This window comes from Apteryx mantelli, chromosome 3 (assembly GCF_036417845.1).
Source record: "Apteryx mantelli isolate bAptMan1 chromosome 3, bAptMan1.hap1, whole genome shotgun sequence".
Lineage (NCBI taxonomy): Eukaryota > Metazoa > Chordata > Aves > Apterygiformes > Apterygidae > Apteryx > Apteryx mantelli.
In genome coordinates, this window is record NC_089980.1 from 134,429,057 (window position 1) to 134,450,457 (window position 21,401).

Sequence of the window (21,401 nt, forward strand, 5' to 3'; positions counted from 1 at the left end):
GAGTATTAGGTTACGGTTCATAGCATGTACAGAAAACAAATTCTGATTTTCTATTCTATGGCCCACAGCTCCAATAATCTCATCTATAAGTCCCTGGCCTCTCTGGAAAAACTGATTAGGGCGGCCTTTAGAAGTTAGCCTTCATCAGCTGCTGCCTGGAAAGCACCTGACACAAACACAAGCCATGTTTTGAAATCTGAGGTTGACCAGAGATAGTTTTAGTGATTCCCAGTTGGAGTGAACAGCAGCACAAATGGGCCTGGAAAAAAAGAGTGGTGACCTTTTTGAACAAGAGGAGGCAGGAGGGAGCTGTCATGTGGAGACCCTCAGCTGTCTAAGGGGAAGCAGGAATCCACAGCACAAAAGGTGAAGCTGATTAAAATAAGCATTTTGTTCCAAGGAGCTTTGTTCTCTAGCCTGTGTAAGATAGCTGCTGCCTCTCATAGGTGCTCAATGGCAATATCTGGCAGCTGTCAACGGGGGAGAGAAGGTTCCTGCAATATTTACCTCCATGGAGAGATGAGTAATCTTTAAATGGAGTGAAAGTGTCATAATTTTATTGCTAAGCTGCCTGCTAGTTTTTTCCTCTCACTGGACCTATCTGGTGAGATGACAGACTGCACGAAATAGATTTTAGGACAGAGATACCATCTAAACCCTTCTCCCAACCTTTGTTAAAAATGCAAAGCGGTTGTTAGCAGATTTGTCTACAGACCCCTGCTATTTCCATGAGCTATGTAAGAGCTAAAGCCTCCACTCCATTTTAAGTAAACCCAGAATCACAATTGGTATTTTTGTTTTTTCTCACTTTAATCCATAGCTATTACAGGCATTGAGGTATTTTTATTTAAAGCAGACTTATTAACTCTTTTACAGCAGCTATGCATGACTTGCTTACATTCATACTTGCTAGTCTGAATGTATCATGGTCCATGGAAGGGCTTTTAGGTCCTCCTGAAATACAAATTATAATCTAAACTGGCAGTCTTTGCTTCTTGAAGATGAAAGGCCCCTTTAGACTGTATAAGAGAAATCTAAAATGCTTATAACTCTACACTTTAGAGAGCTTTAGTTCTAGCAAACTTTGCTGTACTGCATTAAAAAGTTGAGAGGTCAATGGGAGAACCTGGCTTTGGTTCTCTGAAGTTTTCTTCCTGTGAGTTTTACTTCAAGATCCAGCAGGTGTGAGGCTGAGTTTGGTGGCAGGTTAAAAAAAAAAAACAACAGGGAGAGGTTATGAAGGGAAAAAAGGGAAATGAAATGAGGGTGAGATTAGCTGGCTCTAGTGAAGAAAGGAGGGGGAAAGTGAATGAAGCAAAGAGGGTTAAACTGGAGCCACCTTTTGAGGTATGATATCTTAAAGTCAACTCAGCTAGGAACGTCATTGCTGCTCTTGCTTGTGCTTCGGCTTCTGAGGTGAGATCAGGAGGGGAAGGCTCTAAGGAAGTCACGGTAGCTTATCTTGTTTTCTCCGCAAGAACACAGGCCAATCAGCTGTGGTGGGGGAAAAAAAAAAACGTAAAGAGTTGGAAGAAGCTGCAAATATTGTTGAATTTTGTTAGTGGAAAGTACCCAGAGGTAGTTCTTGTGTGACAGAGCAAAAAAGTGTCATTCCTCTGTGTGTGGAAGAGCCTACTACCTCAGTAGTCTTGAATCACAGGTAGCCATGAGCAGTTACAGATGACACTAACCTATGCAAGACGGAGAGTTAAGAGTGTTTGTGTTTAATCCTGCTTTCCTTCTAGGAATCACCACAGTGGCAATAGAGCCACAAAACAAAAGCGTGGCCATGGATTGACACAGGCCACCGCACATCTTTCAGAAACCCCATAGAAATCCCTGCCAAAAGTGGGATGGGGACAGTGTATATCTGAACAGTTACTGTTCAGTGGTGTCACTTTGGTGTGTGCACATGGCATTATGTGCAGACACAGATAATTGAGTTCAGTGACAGCCCTGCTAATGAGCCAGTTCTGGTGTCTGTGCCTGACCCTGCATTGTGTTCCAGAGCTATAGCCTTTGTGTGCTTAAGGGGAAGAAAAGAGGGCTTTTGTTTCTTTAATTGCATAACTAATCTCCTTCTGACACCCAGGGAGATGGAAAAGGTCTAATATCACAGTTCCTTGAAAGGATTCTTCTTCCCCTTGCTGCCTAGAGACAGATTTGCTAGGGTTCCTCTCATGTGACTAACAGCTGTGTTCCTCTCCATTGCAAGTAGTAGTTAACTATCTGCCATATGTTTAATTTACAATACCGTCACATTTCTGAGGTCTCTGGGCACATTCTTATTAAGATTTCAAGAGAAATGAGGGATGCTTTTAGTGTTTAGGCCCCAGATTGAGATTCAAACACGGGGCGGGGGGTGTGGGGGGGGAGGTCAAGCCTAAATAGTCACAGATTGCTCACATGCTCTTGGGCAATTCACTTAATTCCCATTCTCAGAGTGGGAGAAGGAAGGATTGTCACCACATTGTATTGTAAATTCCTCAGGGCAGCGTGGCCTCCTATGAGCTCTAGTACAGTGAAGCCTGGGTGGTGGTCAAGAGCCTTTACTCAGTGCATATTTAAAGACAGAAATACACTGCCTGTGCACTTTTCTAACCGTGGCTTTGATGCTCATAGCTGGCTGTATTAGCAGATGCTTTTTTTTAATAAGGAAAATACTCCCTCTGGATTCTAGACTTCTTTAATTGTCAGTCTGCTTGTATTGGCCACTAATCTACAGCATATCACATTACGCTAAGAAAGCATCCTTGTCAGTCATGTTCCTAAAAGGATCCTCCCTCCCCTCTGCATGAATTTTCTCTTCAGTTTCTCATGGTTCCTGCTATGTAGCCTTTGTTCTCCACAGGCTTTTGGTCACCGCACCCAGCAAGTCTATGTTTTAGTTGGGCTAAGCAGGTGGGCATGGATGGCCTGAGGTAGGGACAGCAGAGAAAGCTAGGTTGCCTTGTGAACGGTGGGCTTGCTGTGCTAAAAGCTGAAGAAAGGATGGTCACAGGCTGACTTCCCACAGCAGGATCAGGCTGCCAGCCACATGAGGAAAAGAGTGACTAATGGTTATGCTTCTGTTTTTTTTTTTTCTTTTGTTGTTTCTTTTTTAGTTAAAGTAAAGTACAATACTTAGTTCTCAAATCTTCAATTCATTTGCTGTTAAATCTGGAATCTGTCTTAAGTTGTTATCAGGCTGGTTCCCTTAGCACCTCAGTGTTACTTCTACTCATGTCCAGGCCTGCCTAAGTCATAACAGGCACTCAGTAGTTCTGCAGCAGTCTATGCCTGATCTCCATCATGATTTACAACCTCTTGTTCTGCTTATCTTGTCTCTGAGACATGACCCACCAGGTATTTTCAGGCTTCGCATAACAGTGACGCCAATAAACTGGGCTGCTCACTTGAGTTGCGGGCCACCTGGGTTAAATTTCCTCCCTTTACGTAGAGGATATGAATCATTATCGCCTCTTTTCAAAGAAGGCTCAGTCCAACAGCCCAGAAGCTTTTCTGAAGTGGAACTTTCTTGCCCTTTTTTGAAGTGGTTCCCCTTTGGAGGGTGGAACAGTTGTCAGTCCTGCCTGGCTAGGGTTGGTTTGTAAAAGAGCTCTTTTGGGAGAGCTGCAGGAGGGGAATGTAATATAGACAGCACCGCTTCCTTCTCACCTTGTTAACCAGAACATCACTGGTTGGCACATTCAAGCTGTCGCAAAGGGCTAAAAATTCTCCTTTGTCCAGGATTCCAGAGCCATCCTTGTCATGCTGAAGAAACTCCTCCTGAATGTTCCTGTTGTTCAAGTAGTTATGGAGCTTCAGCTCTTCCTGAACCTGCACAATTAACTCATCCAATTCCTGCTTGCTGCTCCCTGGTATGGGGCTGTCACTGTAGAAGAAAGGGAGAATGGGACTGGGTGTGAAAATTATTTGCGGCAGCCCTACTGTGAGGTTGTGTGCTGGCTGCCCACTGTGGCTGGCCAGACTGTATCTCTGAAGACATAGCGGGCTTCTGGGGTGCTGTGCTTTGAATGACATGGACGCAGAGATGAAGCTCAGGCTTGATCTTTGGGAGAGGAGGTAAACTATTCTCCCTCTGCATGACACTCCCCCTTGCACCTTTTGTCTGCAAGTGCCTTGGGGAAAGGAGGGCTTCCTTGTGTGCTTCATACAGTGCCAGCAAACGTATGTAACTCCAGTGTCAGTCTGAGCCTCTGAACTACTCTGATACTAACTGACTCCGAAGTGTGTTTGTGAGGTTATAGGGTTGTTACAGGGTCATCTAAAATGGATCCAGACAGAGTTCTAGAAAGAGGATGTGGTCTTGTCTCACATGCTGATAAGCAGACCCAGAACAAATGAAAAATACACTCCACCAACCCTCTTCTTAGCTTGCAAGCAGCTGGTGGCTCATGCAGATACTGTTAGCAGCACCTATTACAGTTACTGCTGTCCTTTGGAAAAAAAGATGACCATATCCACTTGAAGGTATCTCAGTTGCTGTGCCAGAGCTGTCCCACAGGGTTTCGGGCCAGCGGCTGCCAAGGCATTACATTTTACACAATTGGTTTCCCTGTTTCTGTTCAGACACAGGCTCTCGGAGCTGAATAATCAGCTGGGCAGCCATTAGACAGCAGGCTCGATGCCCCCCTGAACAGCATCAGGCTGGAGCCTGTGGGGGCTGCTGGAAATCCCCCTAGTTGTCAACTCTGAGTTTCATTTAGCTCTACTACACCGTCCTTTGAAGCCTACCTTTTGGCGGTCTCCTTTGCCACCTGCGTTGGGCGAAAATGATCCCTCAGGGACTGCAGTGTTGCCGCGGGGAAACTCTCTGCATTGCTCTCCATATAATTGAGCACGTATTCATCAGCATCGGTGATAACAAACCTGTGGCCAAACACTGGGGAAGAGGCAACAAAGCAAGCAGTGTTACCTGGCTTTCTGCCTCAGTAAGTCACTTCATCATCTAGGAGACAGCATAGTTTCTCCCTTGTGGCTGGGGTCAGGGCTGAGTAGATGGCTGCTATTTGTTTCAGTCTTTAAAGTGGAAAGGGTATCACTGAATCAAAGGGAGTTTTGCTGCAAAAGAGCAGCTGCTGAGAGGAAAGACCCCACGCTTGGGCCTACAGTGACTCTGCTCTTAGCATGGGTGAGTTCCTAACATTTCAGGATTACATTTATTTTCCTTGCAGGATAGATTTATGGTCTTTGCTACTAGAAGTCATCTGGCACAGCTTTAACCTAGTGACTCCTGGCAGGTCCCAAAAATGTGAACTGAGCACATACAATAGAGAACATTGCTCTTTTCCTGATTATGCCTAAGGTCCAAACACTGTCTGACAGTAATGGAGTTATATCAGTTTACACCATCTGGTAATGCGGAAACTAAAATATGGTGAGGCCCAGAAAGAACAGATCTTTCAAGTGGAGGATGGGAAATGCACTGTCTGTGCAATAAATAACATAGATCAGGCACTGAAAACAAATGCTCCGAGAGCACTATCAAACCAGATTGGATCTTACCTTCAATTGTGGAACCAATGGTGAGGTCAGAGGGCTCATAGTATGTGGCATTCTCTGTAGTAGAGCTTGGTTTGGGGACTCGGGTCTTGCCTAAGTATTTGCCTCCAATGATACCAGAGTTACGGACTGGGGGTTCATAGATGCTGATCATGTCATTTGACAGGAAATAAGAGAGGATGAAACGCCGCTTTCTGTCCTCAGGGTTTGGAGATTCCTAAAGGAAAGGTAGTAGCTTTGGAAAGGAATATTTGAACTAAGTTTTTCTTTCCTGGGATGCTTAGGAGTACCTTGTAACCCACTCATAAGCACCCAGAGTTGATGCTTTTTTTTTTTTTATATAGCTGACTAAACATAGTATTTGATGTAGGCAAGAGCAGCAGATGTGCTAGCATAGAAGAACAAAGCCCTAGACAGCATTAAATATCTGGATTTCAAAGGTTGCTTGTTCTAGTCAGACTAACAGAAGCAGAATTTGGGCTGCAGTGACCCAGTGTATTCAGTGTTTCCACAGACTGAGTAATCCAAGAGAAAGGAATAGCCTATATGGAATGATTCATCACGCAGAGGAAGACTGGCTGTAAAATTTAATACTGGAGTTATATTTTTCCTTATAATGGGTCCCTGGGAGAGGCTGGTACAGCTTCCAGCTCTTAGTCACAGGAAGACACTCCCCCGACACACCAATGGGTTTACTTGCTTATATTAAAATTCAGTTGATCTGAACTCGTCAGCTGTGACCTTCAGGAACTCCTGCACAATAGGGAAAAGAAATCAGTCCTTATTCACCCTGAGTATTTGGAGAGGGCAGGCCCCAGGGAGCACAGGAAATGCCATCGCTACTGCTAGACATGCCAAAGGTTTCTTGCATAAACTTACTGTAAAGCTGGCACAAAGACCAGGGCCTGGGGTGGAAAGCACCGTGGACTCCCCCTGTCAAATGACTTCTGCTCTCATTCTTGGCTGCTCTGCTTGAACAGCCCCTTGCTGGCTGCTGAGGCCGGGACTAGCCTGCAGAAGGACAGGTGCTGAGAGCCAGTAGTGGAGAGACAGCAAGCTCACACTTGTGGCAGCAGCAGAAGGCGGGCAGAGGCACAGTGCCCAGTTGCAGTGTTGTTTCCATTAGGGCCGTCTGTCATGTGCTGATGTCAGTGGGAGTTTTTCCATAAATGGCTGCAGTTTTGTAGCATGTCTATTTTGTACTTTCTGGCCCTGTTTTTTTCTACCTTTGCGTGCTAATAATTGCCATAGCAAGCACACAATAACGCAAGGGCATCCTCCTAAAGGATACTAATGTTGGATTGGGGAACTCTCTTCTACCATTAGTACAGGGAGTGAATCAGAGGAGAATTTCCTAACAGTCTTGCATGAACAGCCTGTTCCTCACATCCTTTTGCCTTTACGACTTAAGCTGGCACTGTACTGTCAAGGAAAGCACTTACCAGGACCACCTGGTATCGCAGCACCTTGTGGTCATTCTCTAGCATCTTAATAACATCTTTCCGGGGAGGCTTTGGAAGCAGAGAGAAGCAGTTCTGAAGGGAGTCTTCAAGGAAGCCAAAACCATTGTAGGGAGGAATTACCTGCATCCAAAGGAGATACCAAGCAGAAATAGTTGAAACTGAGAAAAAGACAATATTTCCAAGAGAGTTTATTGGAAACCTTCTGTTTGGAAATAACTCTTCTGTCAGCAGGTGGCAACAGCTGTGATGTCCTGCCCAGGAGAGACATTGATAGTCTGGACATATGTCTGAGCCTTTATTTATAGAAATATTTAAGAGGGTAAAAAAAAATCTGAAAGTCAGAAAGGCAGGTAATTTCTGTGAACAAAGAGACTACAGCTATACTAATAAACTAACCAGTGCAAATGCACAGCCCTGTGCACTGGAACTCAATTATATATATGGTTACACTGTTAACCTAGTCTCCATCATGTTCATGATCCAGGCCAACTTGCATTCTCCAAACCATATCTAGGCTCAGTTTGGGAGGTAACATGAGCTGGTGACTGCTCCCAGTAGGCAGTTTGGACTTAGCAACCCTGTTTTGGAGGATGAGAGAGAATTTACTAACATGAGCATGGCCAGGCTGTGCCAGTTGGCTTCCCAGCCAGGTAACAAACCCTGGCACCGTTTAACTTCCTTCTGTGGATGCAATCAGTATTTTCTGTCACTCAGCAAGTGCTTTGTCCTTTACAATGTTAGAAATAGACTATTGCAGAAGACTTTCACTTTCATATAGATTATGACCATCCTTGCCCTGTCTTCAAGTTACTTGCTCATTTTCTTAAGCTGAACCTCTTTATTAATGCAAAAATGTAACAAAGTAACACTATAAGAGCTTAGAGGGACTGCTGATTCCCTTCCCTTCCTTTGGGAAATTGTTTGCAGTACCTGTGGCACTTCCTCAAGTGGTTTCTTCTTTACATCCACTGGCTGGAAGTCTGTGATGCCAAATTTGTCACGATAGAAATTTCGTGTGAACTCATCGCAGTCATAGATGAAGAAAGGGCGTCCAAGGAGGGTGGTAGATTTGCCAACAGCAAAATCCTTGGCTGTGTACCATTCAAGGACCTCCTGATCAGAGATCTCCAGCACACAACTTGGGAAGGTCTCTAAGGACAAGGGAGCAAAAGGAAAAGTAAATTAATCAGGTAGCAGTTAATGTTTCCTAGTGAAAAGGGATACAGAAGCAGGCTGTATAAACAGCCCCAATGCGCTGTTGGTACTGCTCTCCTGACACTGTTTCCCAAAAGGTTAAGGCTTTAGCAATCATTTAAAGAACTTTTCTTCAGTCAAAAGCTGCTGACACTTGGAGTGTTCTCAGCACAAATCCTCTAGACTTAGTATACCTCTCATCACCTTCTGACCCAGCATCCACACCCATGTCTGCTCACCAAGGCACTCTAGCTTTAACAGACATGTTGGCCAGTCTAAACTTACTTTTCTTGTCCACAAAGGTTTTGGGCAGCCGCTGGCGTTTTATCAGCACTGGGAATGGGTCTCTGCCATCATTAGGCTTGTGGATTTCCCGAACCTCCACTGTGTCATCTGCCAAGTAGTAATGGATGATGTAAGGCCGATTCTCACCAAACATGCTGTTAGTGTCATCCCACATGGCGTAGAAACGCAGGACCTGAGGTGAGGAAAAAACAGGCAGAGAAAACAAGCATGAATTAATACCACTAATGTTCTGTCCAAATAAAGTTGATTGATGGGTAATTGGAGGCATGCATCTCAGCAGTCCTCACTGTCAGGTACAGGAGAACCAAGCCCTTGCTCTGGGGACACCGGAACCAGTGGGCTACTGAGGCAGCACTGGGAAGAGCAGCAAGGGCCTGGAGAGCTGAAGTGGCCTTGCTTACCTTAAGAGAGGCAAGTCAGAGAGAATAATATCTGTAAATACAAGAAATTTAGGGCAGTTCGTGGAAGTGTGAGGAAAAATGGAAAAAAAAAAAGTGATTAAAAAGCATAGCAGAAAATATTTCCCCAAGAGTGAGTAGGGGAGTAGTCCTGAGGGGACTGACTTTTAAAATGAAACTGAACAAAGCAGGAGAGAATCTAGTTTTGGCTCATAGACAAGCTAAATCTAAAGGTCTCCAATTTGAACATATGTGGCCATTTAGTGGCCAATTCTTTAACACTCTCACGCTGAGGAAGGCAGAGGGGAATGCACTTGGCTGCCCTGAGGAGACTGTATTCATTACAGACTTCATCTCATTTCTGCCTAGTGGAAATCTCATGTTTCAGTGCCACACAGATCAAACTCCTCACATTGCAATGCTTCCAAGACAAGTCTATCACCTCCTGGTGCAGTGTCTGCTTGGTCTTGTGGGAACATGTCGACCTAATGATAATCTAATAGAAACTCAAGACTGCCTAAGTGGCAGGGACTGCTTTGGGAGTGCAGCACTCAGTGGAACAGTTCCCCTCGTAAACAGGCAGCACAAGAGCTGTTACAGGCAGAGTTGGCCCATGGCAAACTTGAGTCACTATGGCTAAACCAACACTGATAAGTAAAATAGCAGGTATGGACCAGTTTGTATCCATACAGCAGCATTGTCTGCTTCCCCTCAAAACAGGGTGACCATATCCAAACTACCTACTTGGTATGATCCTTGATTGATAGTTGGCCATGGACAGTGCTAACAATTCAACAGTATGAGCAGCACTCGGGCCATGTCCTGCTCCTGTTTTGTTTACTACTATAGATGTAGTCTATAGGGTTCCTTACATTGCTGCTAGATGAAAAAAGATCTGGAGGAGCAGAAAGGAGAGTATTAGTCATCTGTACATACAAACACAACAGACAACTGGTATTAGCGTTTATCTGAAATGCTTCACTCCGGCATCAGGAATCAATATTTTTGGGGAAGAGATGAGTGAATGCAGCACATCCATTCATATTAAAACTGCATCTGACCAGGTATGCTAACTTTCCAAGGTAGGTAGCTGGTTATCTCATCCCAACAGAAAGAAAGAGAGAAATGGCGAATCTAGAGCATGGGCTCTGCAATCCAAAGAGAAGCTCTTTAGAAGGCACAAAGTCCAACAAGAAGATACAAGATTTTGTTTCTTACTAAAGCTGGGAAAGGGGCAAATTTGAAATCTGTCCGGTGGAATGAAATTTTTTAGAGTGAGTTGGGAAAGGCATCTGCCTGCAGATACCCACAAGACTTGGGTTCCAATAACACATGTAGTCTAAACTACAGGTAATCACTGCTGCCTCACTCACCTGCTTGTCGTAAGTCAGGAACTGTTTGAGTTGGTCGAAATCTGATGGCGTGATGTACTTGCGCACAGGCATCCGACGCAGTTCTGTGTAAGGATCAAAAATCATTTTCTCTGGAGGGTTCAGTTCAATCCCTTGGCTCTCCAGGAACACCTAGGGAGGTCATCTGGGGTATTAATGCTGCCATGAGTTCTGAAGCTAAGAGGCAACTAAAGATTACAGGTTGGCTGAGATGAGTGTTGCCAGGACACTGCAAGTTCATTCTTCATAGACCATCAGCTGCAGTAGTATTAGTTCTACTGCAATAATAAATACAATAGAAGATGACCAAAATGTTTCCATTTAAGCTGCTTCTTAGCCCCTACCCCCTACCCTGCCCTTTCCCTCCCGAGGGCAGTCCTGTCCTCAAAGTCCTAACTCAGACTTTACCTGAGCATGGTTTTTCTTGGCTCTAGTGTTGAGATCTTTAAGTGTGGGATACATTTCAGGTTGGTCTCTTTTATGTAAACTAATAAAAATTAATTTAGTGCAAGACTACTGATGTACTCAGTCTGAATGTGCAAGAGACCTAAGGTCTCACAATGTGTCAGACAGCTGAAATAAGTGCTACCATAGCAAGCCCATTGAGGTCATGCTGGACAGGAGGACATGTGTCTGAAGTGGCAGTTCATCTTCCAGGAAGAGCACCTCCCCACAGAAAGAGGGCAATCTTGTACATAAAGGAATTTTCAGCTTACCTTGGATGCCCTTAAAGCATCAACTAACTCTAGGGTATTACTTGTGTATTCACCTCAGTCACCCAAAACAACCTCTGAAGTCAATGGACTTCTTCCCTATCTTGGTCTTGGGAAATGGTCCATGAAAACATTCAGCCCAGGAAGCAGCTGTGCAAACATCTCTAACAGGCCTGTGAGATCACCCTGAAGACTCACAAGGCAGGTTCACGCTTTCAGATTCATTATTTTCTGGTCTGGAGGATGCCAGTTAATGATAAATAGACTGGTGGCTTTGAGATCTAGACCTATACGTTGCTCATTTCATGTTTTTCACCAAGCAACCAACATTAACATGAGAACTAGCTCCTCATCAGATGTCAGCTGACTTTAACAGTCAATCCTGTTCCAGCAGAGGAGCTGGCCCCATATGCTCCCAACAGCTACATATACACTAATACGTTATACATGCTTGGGAACATTCCTGGGCACTCAGGCCAACTGGCAAGGAACAGCCCGCTTCTATGCCAATAAATGCTCTCAGCCTCCAGGACAGAAAGGCTGCATGTAACTAACTCATCTACTGGGAATGGTCGTTGCAATATTCTAACTCCTGGACTGTTCCTGAGAATTACTTGGAAGAATACTAGTTGACCATGGCCAAGATTATACCAGGGAAAATCTAACAGCATTATCAGTATAAAGGATCATTATTATTTCATTTACTGGTAGAGAAATAGACAATGTGCTGAAAAACAGTCAAGGAGTAAACTCTCTTAGAAAAGTCAGTTTATAACATGATTCTCAACCCACTGGTCATGACCCCCCTTCCGGGTTGGCAGTAGAAGGGTGCTGGGGTTACTGACTGCACTCCCTTCTCCTATTCTTATCAGAGGAGTGCCAAGTAGGAAAGAGTTAGGATCAGTAATTTCCCTCTTATGTGTGTGCTAAGGTTCATCAGGACTCTAAGTAGTTAAACTGCTGTACACATAGAAATGAGCTTAGACCAATTCTATTCACACAGAAATGAGCTTAGAATTTGTGCTGTACAGAGCAGTCCTGAGGATAGAGGATGGACTCCCAGCAGCACTGGGGCAAAAATACTGAGCTATTACTGTACTCTCACCACACATCATCCTTTGAACTCCCTATGGATTTAAAAAAGAAGTCTCTGCGAAAAGTAAAATGACAGATCACAAATAACCTCAGTGTGAAAGCTGCTGATGCAGACTAGAGGACTAGACGCTAATGGGTCTTGCCATCTCTAACTCCTGGGATTCTTCAGGTCTTCTTTGCACAAGCAACATACCTGTGTGAATGGGTCACAGTCAACTATGCGGTACGTCCTGCCATACATGGTGATGTTCATGCCCCGATTCAGATCCTTCCAGTGGTAATGATCCCCATGCTCATTCTTGGGCACCCGCTGGCGTCTGATAAGTTTGCCTTGAGGAAGCCCAGAGTTCTGCACGACAGGCTCCATGACAGACATGCTGTCATCTTCCAAATAGTAATAGATAGCCACTTGGCGAATCCGGTAATGCTCTTCTGCAGAGAGAGGAACATCTTCCTGGAAATAGGCATCAAACTTCAAAATCTGCCAAAGTGGCAAGATCCCAAAGAAAGAGAGAGAAAGAGAGAAGCAATTTGAATTCCATGATTAGTTTATCAATGCAAATATTTTATTTGCAATGTGCTTTGGCAGTGCAAAGTTACTGAATCATAATCTGCAAAATCATCAAAGCCAACTGTAGCCTAATCTGTGACCAATGGCTTTTATCAAGACCTGGCTTTTATTTGGTAGGCATGAGACAAGTGTAAACAGGTGGAATAAATACAGCCCTTTCCCTAGTCCTCCTTAATCCCCACATATTTTACCTACTGCCAGGTGCTTGGCACTGCCAATAACCTAGTTCACTTACCTACATGAGTTTCTCTAATATTGCCGGCTCTGTAGATCCTGGTTCAGGGAAGCTATCTGTGCTTAAGATAACTCTTAATTTTAGTTAAGAGAGTTCCACCATATCTGTGGCTTTTAGAATCTGCATGACTCATGTGAAGGCAAATCTACCCAGTGAGCATGTTCCCACTAGCCAGCTAAAGTGCTCAGAAAGGGACTCTGACTTTCCCCAGCAGCAAAGGGGCCCATACTGCTACTCTGGCTTGAATGAAGGGGCCGAGAAGTATCTGACAGATTCAATGGCTACATCTACATTGCTCTTAAAGAATAGCCTTTGAAGCAGTAACTAACACAGCACATCTGTTCTCATGACTGTCTCACAGATGGTTTGAGGGTTGGCTGCAGACTGCCTTTCCAGGCCTGCCTGGCAGTGTGCTAATCCCCTACATGTGCTCGGGCCCCCTGGGCCTTGCACGCTCTGCAGGGACTGCTCTGTCCGGGGCTGTGGCTGCGCTTGCCAGCTTGCAGTCTACACAACTGGCACTTTTAAATTCAAGGGTCAACTCAGGACTGCTCCAAGCAGACACATACCCACTTCTTAGTCTGATAGGATCACAAAGATGTAATGCAGGAAGTACGAATGGGCCCGTACAGGCTCTAACGTGTTGTGGTGACAAGCACAAGCATAAATAGATAGACCACAACTAAACAGACTTGTATGTTCTCCATTGCAAAGTGTCTTTTACAGTTTAAGCTCAATTACAACCTCAGTATAGTTTTGGAAACACAGAAGGCCAGGGTATGGTTTACAGGGCAGTGGTTATAAATTGAAGCTTTTCAGAGTTAATCATTCTTCTCAAACTCCTGCTGGAAATGCTCTGGCGTAGCTTGTGGGGAATGTCTTACATCGTTTATGTATTATAATCCTCCTCCTAAGCAAAGAAAGCCTCTTTCAGACTGGGGTTCAGCTGTCTCTGACTAAGGGCTATGGCATCTGAAAACTGTTGTACACTGTCCCATGAACCCTTAAGCTGACTGTTTATGTCTCTGAACTTGGCCAGCGATATTCCTGGAATAAGCTTCTTTATACCTTTTTGTCAAAAGCCACGTATGCTGGAATGAAGTCTGAAGGTGGAGCCCGCTTGGCTTGCCCATAGGTCAGTGTGGGTCTCATGCTGGATAATTCATCTAATTCAGATTGAGAGAGCTGATTCACATAAAGTCGCTCCCCACCTATCCCCACTGTTGGCAGCCGAGAAAAGGCAAATCCATTTTTGTAGACCAGTGTCTGAGAGCGATGAAAAGATGTTTTCTGTGGAAAGAAATCCAGCTGTTGAAATACTACATGCATTCAGTAGATATTGATACTCAAAACACAGAAAAGCAGCAAAAAAATCTAATATCCAGAATGACCCCCACAGCATTTTACTATAATCTACTGCAGCAGTTATGTACAATTCAATTTTACAGTTAGACCATGAAGACTGAAAAAAAAAGTAAGGAACAAAGTATCAGGGTGAACTCAAACCCTAGCATTGGCTCAGACCCCCTGACAGTCCTGGCTTAAATCACTTAATTTCTCTATAGCCGTAATTCTCTGTGTCCAGAATGGGATAACAGCACTTTATCTGCCTTACCATTTATCTCACAAACTCTTTGTTCCCTACTCTGTGTCACAGCAGTATAGAGCGCCATGGGACCTCACTCCCTTATGGCTTTGTGGTGCTCTCCTGACTATAATACGAAGATGGTTGTCCACCTTCCACGCTTTCCACAGCTATTTATTTAGTTAACTCTCTTCCGAGGATAATACCCATATGATTTTCCTCACAGGACAAAATCAAGGTGTCTCACATTCTCAGAACTGCAATTATGAAATGCACCTATGCACATTAGGCGTTCCACCACCTCTCTCCAAGGTATAGGTAAGGGTCCACGCATAAAAAAATGACAGTAACAGCATAAGACCCTATAGCAGATTAATGAGAAGCTTGATAAGATGACAAGGATTCTATGCATATGAGCATGGTATAATGTTAGCTAAAGTATTTACTTGCTGTTCTTTGCTGGGTTGGTTTAAATCTTGATTCTGACCTTCTACCTATCTTTGCTATCCACTTCATGGCAGCTGCTGAGCATTCTTCATGTTAAATAATGATCCAGATGGCACAAGAAGATTCCCTGATGTGCTTAATGACCCATAGCAAAAAAACATCACAGCTGTGAATAGGACTGATCTCTATCAGTCCAGTCCTGTTCTTCACTACTGAAGAATGAGGATCAGACTTAAGTGACACCAGGCTACTCAACTTGCTGTACAGTCCACAACATCTGGTACCTCACTCTTCAATCCTACAAGCATTTGAAATATGGTATTCCTGGCTGGTCCCACTGGTTTTCCTGCACTTAATGTTTCAGAAGAAGCAAAAGAAATTGTGAGTCCCTGATGATAAAGTCCCAGACTTTGAGTTTTGCCAAATAGCACAGACTTATAGGCATTTATAGTGAAGGAACAGACTTCAATTCCTGCAGTTTCAAATATTCCTCCACTGTAAGGAGAGGAGGATGGAATTAGCTGTTAGCAGAAGAGGACCTCTGGCATGTAGGTGTGCTGCTCTGACTGCACGGTAGGAGAAAGCAGTGTTCACTCCTCAGGCACTGCAACCCACCAAGAGAAAACTCCTTTTCCAGTCCCAAACTTGCAATCAGTCCAACCTTAGGCAGCTGAACAACTTCTCCTTCTCCTCCCCCTCCCTCAGCCCCCATGGTTAAGCCTCTAATCTTATTTATACCTTCAAGGCCCCACTTGCATTTCATATAATTGCCTATTTTCTCTTTAAATGGGTACTGCGGACCTTGCAGTGCTGTGGACAGAGCAGTTAGGAAAACAGGTTCAGGTGAAAACAAGGTACAGTTTACCGAAGAAACGTTAACAGCATATTTTTTAAACATTAGCCCTGCCACACAATTGCCATTTCCTCTGTTAAATAAATGCCAAGGGAAAGCTGTGGGAAAAACATTCAAGGAAAATCAGGAAGTTTGTCTTTAAACTGGGTAACATTGGCATTTGTCAGAAGTGTACAGGCTTTTAAGGACCCACGGTTACCTGAAGGAAACACCTCATTAATTCATAAGACTCCCGGGTCAATAGGTTCATACAAGTAAGCATAAATGCCAGACTACATCTCACAATATCAGATGACTAATGCACATGTAACAGGGAAAGCCCAGAATGTAAACTCTTAATCTCAGCTGCTTCCAGTCCTTATCTGAAGAAATGCTACCGAACAAAGCCCCTCTTTTTGCAAAGTCTATAATACTTCGTGCAAATGCCGTTTCCCCTCCCCGTGTTTCTGTTCCTCTGCAACATGAGTACTAACCCATAACAATGCTACCTCATTTATACGCAGGGTTTTTCTTCAGCCTGTCTCAGCATTCACCTGGAAAATAAGTGTCACGATGCCCATTTTCCAGATGGGGAAACTGAAGCAACATGAGTTGATACCATTTACTCAAATTCATCCCGAGGTAAATTGCAAAGCTGTTTCTGGAGTCCAGATCTCCTTAAAAAACATTAATAATGGTTTAACATTTCAACTTACTCTAAAATAACAATCCACTCTGCTAAAACCTGCAGGTGTTATTCACACACGCAGCCCTACTGATGTCAGTAGAAGCATTCACATGACTAAAGCAGGCAGGATTTTTTTGACAGAGGAAATAATATTTTGTGAGGGGCAGAGATTTGCATTGCAAATTTTAAAGAGTTATAAATGATATTGAGGAAAATATTATTAAGCTGAGACTAATACTGAATAACCTTTATAACTGCGTGACTAAGAGTATTTTTACGAGTAATGACTTCACTTACTGTTGAAGAACTCAGCTGCCACTGACTTAAAATAGTTTGACCATTTCAGAAAGCACCAGTAAGACTGGTACAGTGACAATTTATCCTTGAGTATCTCTAATCCACAAACAAGCAAAATAAAGATAATAACTGGCCCTGCTTAGGAAAATAGAGAAAACTGGGTTCCTATAAATGCATCCAGAATGATCTAAACTGGGTTTATCAGAGCACATCATAACACAATCCATGTCAGGAGCACATCTATCAAGCAGATATTAGTGACAAGAACACCACTGGTATAAGAAGCATAAGGTGATATCTTCCTAAGGGAGTATTAGATTCCATCAGTGTAGTTAAGATTCTTTAGAGGTTCCTCCACCCCCTACTTGAAAAGCAATCAAGAGTTACAGAAGTTTCAATTGCAGAAGTTTCAGCATTTCCACTGGAACATCAAGTAAGCATGAGGCCTACGTCCCAGAAGATAAGAGGCTCTAGTGAGTGATATGGGAAGAGCAGGGTGGGCTAATCTGCAACAGGGCTCGCCGTCCCTTGAGAAAGTTTGCCATATCAGATCCCAAAGGGAGGACTGGATTGGTAAGAAAATCTCTCTACTGGAGAGATTAGTCTAGGGGAGTTATCCGGAAGACATGGAAGTGCTTGCTCTAGAGGTGTCAGTTTTCAGTGGGAGTATCCAGGACAAGGAGTACTGTCCCACGGTATCTTTTTTCTTGAGGTAAGGCATGTCCCATGGCAAATGTTCCCTCATAAGTGCATGAGGTTACTTATCCTGCAATATCGGAGCATATTAGAGCCCTGTTCCCAAGGCCAGGCATCACGAATGCACCGGGAGGGAACAGGGGGAAGATGGGGCTTGACCTGGAGTACTGAGCCACATGGAAATGGAAGAGCCCCTTAAGGATACAGAGCTCCAGGGCAATGTCAGGCATGCCCAGGTGTTCCCTACAACAGTTTGGGAGCATTGCCTTCAAGGGCAGCAGAGTCAGGAGAGTTCAAGGATGTTCATTTCTCAAACTGACATTAGGGGCATTGAGTCGAAGATGGGTAGTGATGTCAAAACTCGAGATATTAGTCCCCCAGGGAGGGCAGAGCTGTCAACTGCTCTGCAGTAGTACTTAAGATTAAGGGCATGTCAGTTCCTGACTGTGTGGGCGCTGCTTTCTCAAGAGGATATAAGGAGGGCTTGGGGTTATCAGATCCTCACTACATCAGACCACTGGGAATGGGGGAAAGAAGGGGTTGCTTCCTCATTTAGGTATCAATTCCAATGCAGAGGATGAGGAAGAGATTGCTTCTTCCAAGGAATACTGGGAGCAACTGAAAGGATTTCACTTCCTTGGGAGGATCCTGGAAGTGGTATCAGTTCTTTGGAGGAATACCAGTTGTCTGAACACTATCAGTTACTCAGGTTCCAGGGCATCAGTTCTCTATGGACTATAAAGGATTCAGTTCTTTGGGGGATACTGGGAGTGTTCAGAGGGCATTTGTGGAAGTATCAGACCTTTGGGGTATCGGAAGGATACTGCTTGACCAGGAGATAGGCCACTTCAGGGTGCATTTGTCCCTTTAAGGATGTTCAGTAGGTTCAGGTCATATCTGTTTGGGGGATTCATTCCTAGTGGAGTATTACTAGAATTTTGACAGGTATTGGTTCTCCTGGGGATACCAAGACAGTTGAAGGGATATCAGATGAGTTTATGGTTCCTGGTTCAGGGAAGTATCAGAACGAGTGGTGGATTCACAGCACATCCCTTTTGGAAAACTAAGATGGTTCAGAGGAACAGTAGTTTTCTTGTGGGACTCAGGTTTCAAGACTGTCAGGTGAGTTTGGGGATACTCCTTCCCCAGAAGTATCACATGGATTGGAAGGAGAAGTACTGGATGGATTCAGGCATACTGGATCCCCTGGGAGTGAGTTTGCAGATAGCAGTTCATGGGACAGGGTCAACACAATTCGACAGGTAATGTGGTTAGCAAGAAAACTTTGGGAGTCTCGAATGATCCTGAGGGAATCTAGCTCTCCAAAGCTATCAGGACAATTTGAGGAGCATCAGATGGATGCAAGATGCAGTGGGTTCCTTGGGGATCGGTTCAAGAGTATCAAGTTTTCCAGAGAGTGGGCTCAGGGATACCTTCAAATCCATTCCCAGGGAAACAGGTCCGTTGGGAGGGCTTAGGGGTGGGGTCAGGGGCTACCAGGTGGGGTCAAAGAGTATCAGGTCCCTCACAAGTGAGCTCAGGAGTATCAGTTGGCTTTGGGAAGTACCAGGTCCCCCAGGGGTGAGTTCAGAGGGTACTGAGTCCCTCGGGGAAGGTTAGATGAGTTCAGGGGGTACCACGTCCCCCTGGGGTCCCCTGCCAGGGTACCAGGTTCCCTGGGGGAATTACAGGGGAATGCTGACAGAGTACCAGGTCCCCAGTGGAGGGTGCTCAGTGGGTACCAGTTCCCCTAGGAGATATTATGTACATTTGCAGGGAGTTACCAGGTCACCCTGGGGGAATTGGGGGTGGTGGGGCTGAGGGAGTAAGAAGTTCCCTGGGGGAGGCTTCAGGGGGTACCAGATCCTCTAGGGGGTATTAGAGGAGTTTGAGGGGTACTGGGCCTCCTGGAGGAATTAGAGGGGGGCTGAGGGAGTACCAGGTTCCCCAGGGGGAATTAGGCAAGTTTTGGGGGATATCAGGTCTCCTGGAGGAATTAGAGGGGGGCTGAGGGAGTACCAAGTTCCCTGGGGGGAATTAGGTGAGTTTTGGGGGATACCGGGTCTCCTGGAGGAATTAGAGGGGGGCTGAGGGAGTACCAAGTTCCCTGGGGGGAATTAGGTGAGTTTTGGGGGATACCGGGTCTCCTGGGGGAATTGGGGGCGGGGGGGCCGTGCAGGGGGTACCAGGTCCCCTGAGGGAGCCGGTGGGGGGGGCAGGGCAATAACGGCTCCCTGGAGCGGGTGGGGGGTGCAGAGGCCCGGCCCTCGGGGGGGCGGGGGGGCAGGGTCGCGGTTCCCGGGAGGCAGGGCGGGCCGGGCGGCGGCGCTCACCGTGAGGTCCCTGAAGGTGCTGCCCGGGAGGAAGGGCAGCCCCTGCCCCGGCTGCGAGCTCATGGCGGCGGCGGCGCTCCCTCCGCGGGCCGCCGCGGCGCCCAGCGACGCCGTCTCCACGGCAACCGCCAGCCGGCCCCAGCGCGCAGGCTCGGCGGGGCGGGAAGCGCATGCGCGTTGGGCCGGCCGGCGCCCTCCGCGCCTGCGCGGGGAGCGAAAGGGCGCGAAGCGGTTGCCATGCCAACGCGGGGGCGGCAGCGCCATGGCGGCGGGAGGGGGCAGGAGGAGCGAGCTGGGGAGGCCTCGGTGCCCTCAGCCTCGGTGGCATCCAGCCGGCCTTTTGGGGGTGGTCCCTGCCCCGTGCCGTGTGGGGGTTTATTATGTGTATCGCAATATTAGCTGTGAAACAGTAGATTCGTTCAGACTGAGCACTGACTTGTGCACCACATTTATCTCTTTCTGGAGGAAACAGCGCGAGGAGGAAGCAGCAGGGCCGTCGAGGAAGAAAAAATGCTGTTGTGCAGCAATCGCTCCTAGACACAACAGCTGAAGGAGAGGCAGGTCAGCCACGGAGGAGAAATGAGTTTTTCCGTATTTCTTTCCCTCCGTGTCCAAGAGTCTTGTAAGCAGAAGTCAAGCAGTGAGAAGTGCAGCCGGATCCTCTCTCTAGCCGTGGTGTGGGAGAGAGAAAACCAGCCGGTGGGAAGATAAGGAACGAGTCTGACGAGCTTAGAAAGAAAAATAAGAGCCTGAAGGCCAAGCACTGCTGAAAGAGCTGGATTTGAAAGACAGCAAGCAGCTATACAACTGCCTGCTCGGACGCAGCTGCTGGGACCTCGGCTATCTCTCTGGCTGATTTCTCTTGCTGTGGTGTTCAAGGACCATCTTGCAGGGCATCCTGAACTTAGCAAGAGGAATATGCTCCTCAGGGAAGGATGCCGTGGTCTCCTTTCTCTGTGCTAGCCAGTGCTGACTCAGACCAGCCTGCTCTTGAGAACCTTTTCCTTGGCCGCGGCAGCTGACTGTAGCTTGCCCCCCATGGGCCATGCATCATCCTCTAAGGAAGTGACAGCAATGCTTTAAAAAGTGGCTGTGCACAGCCTGCAAGGGGGGAGAAGTGCTGCTAAGCTCTAAGAACTAAGCCCAAGAGAGGCTAAGGCACTTATCCAAGGTCACAAAGGAAGATCCTAGGCTGTGCACATGAGCAGGGACAGGATCAGGAGACTGTGGCCCCAGTACTTTCCTCCTGGGTGTTTTAAGGGGGATGGGAATGGAGGACGGAAGATCAAGAAAAGCCATAGAAGAAACTGATACTTTCTTAGGGTACGAATAGTGGCCATAAGGCAGGAGAGAGGAGAAATGGGGAATAAGGAACTGAATTGGAACTCACAAAATCTGGATTCAGCTGCATCTGTGATATCAACAGGCAAGTCATACTTAAGATGAGCCCCTTTAGTTTCCTACATCCCTACTCTTTATTAGTAAAAGGGAAAAAGTGCTTCCTTTATCAAGCTTTCCTATCTCTTAGCTGTTTAAAAGTCACATATTCTGGAGCGAAGACTGTGCTATGATGTGTATATACACTACTGTAATACATGGCAATAAAAAAATCTAACCTATGAATCCCCTTGCTGCAAGAAGAGTGGATGATG

At 45.8% G+C, this 21,401-nt stretch overlaps 1 protein-coding gene across 1 annotated transcript; it reads right to left on the reverse strand.

The window, feature by feature from the left end:
* Nucleotides 1–809: 809 nt before the first annotated feature.
* Nucleotides 810–19,819, reverse strand: EFHC1 (EF-hand domain containing 1). The gene is made up of 11 exons (XM_067294854.1): nucleotides 19,750–19,819; nucleotides 13,940–14,161; nucleotides 12,259–12,546; nucleotides 10,240–10,389; nucleotides 8,448–8,640; nucleotides 7,899–8,119; nucleotides 6,948–7,088; nucleotides 5,509–5,722; nucleotides 4,738–4,885; nucleotides 3,658–3,874; nucleotides 810–1,494 (listed from the first exon to the last, which is right to left on the reverse strand). Exons 1-11 carry the CDS (start codon nucleotides 19,810–19,812, stop codon nucleotides 1,423–1,425), a joined length of 1,929 nt encoding a protein of 642 aa, XP_067150955.1. The 5' UTR covers nucleotides 19,813–19,819; the 3' UTR covers nucleotides 810–1,422.
* Between the last annotated feature and the right edge of the window lie 1,582 nt (nucleotides 19,820–21,401).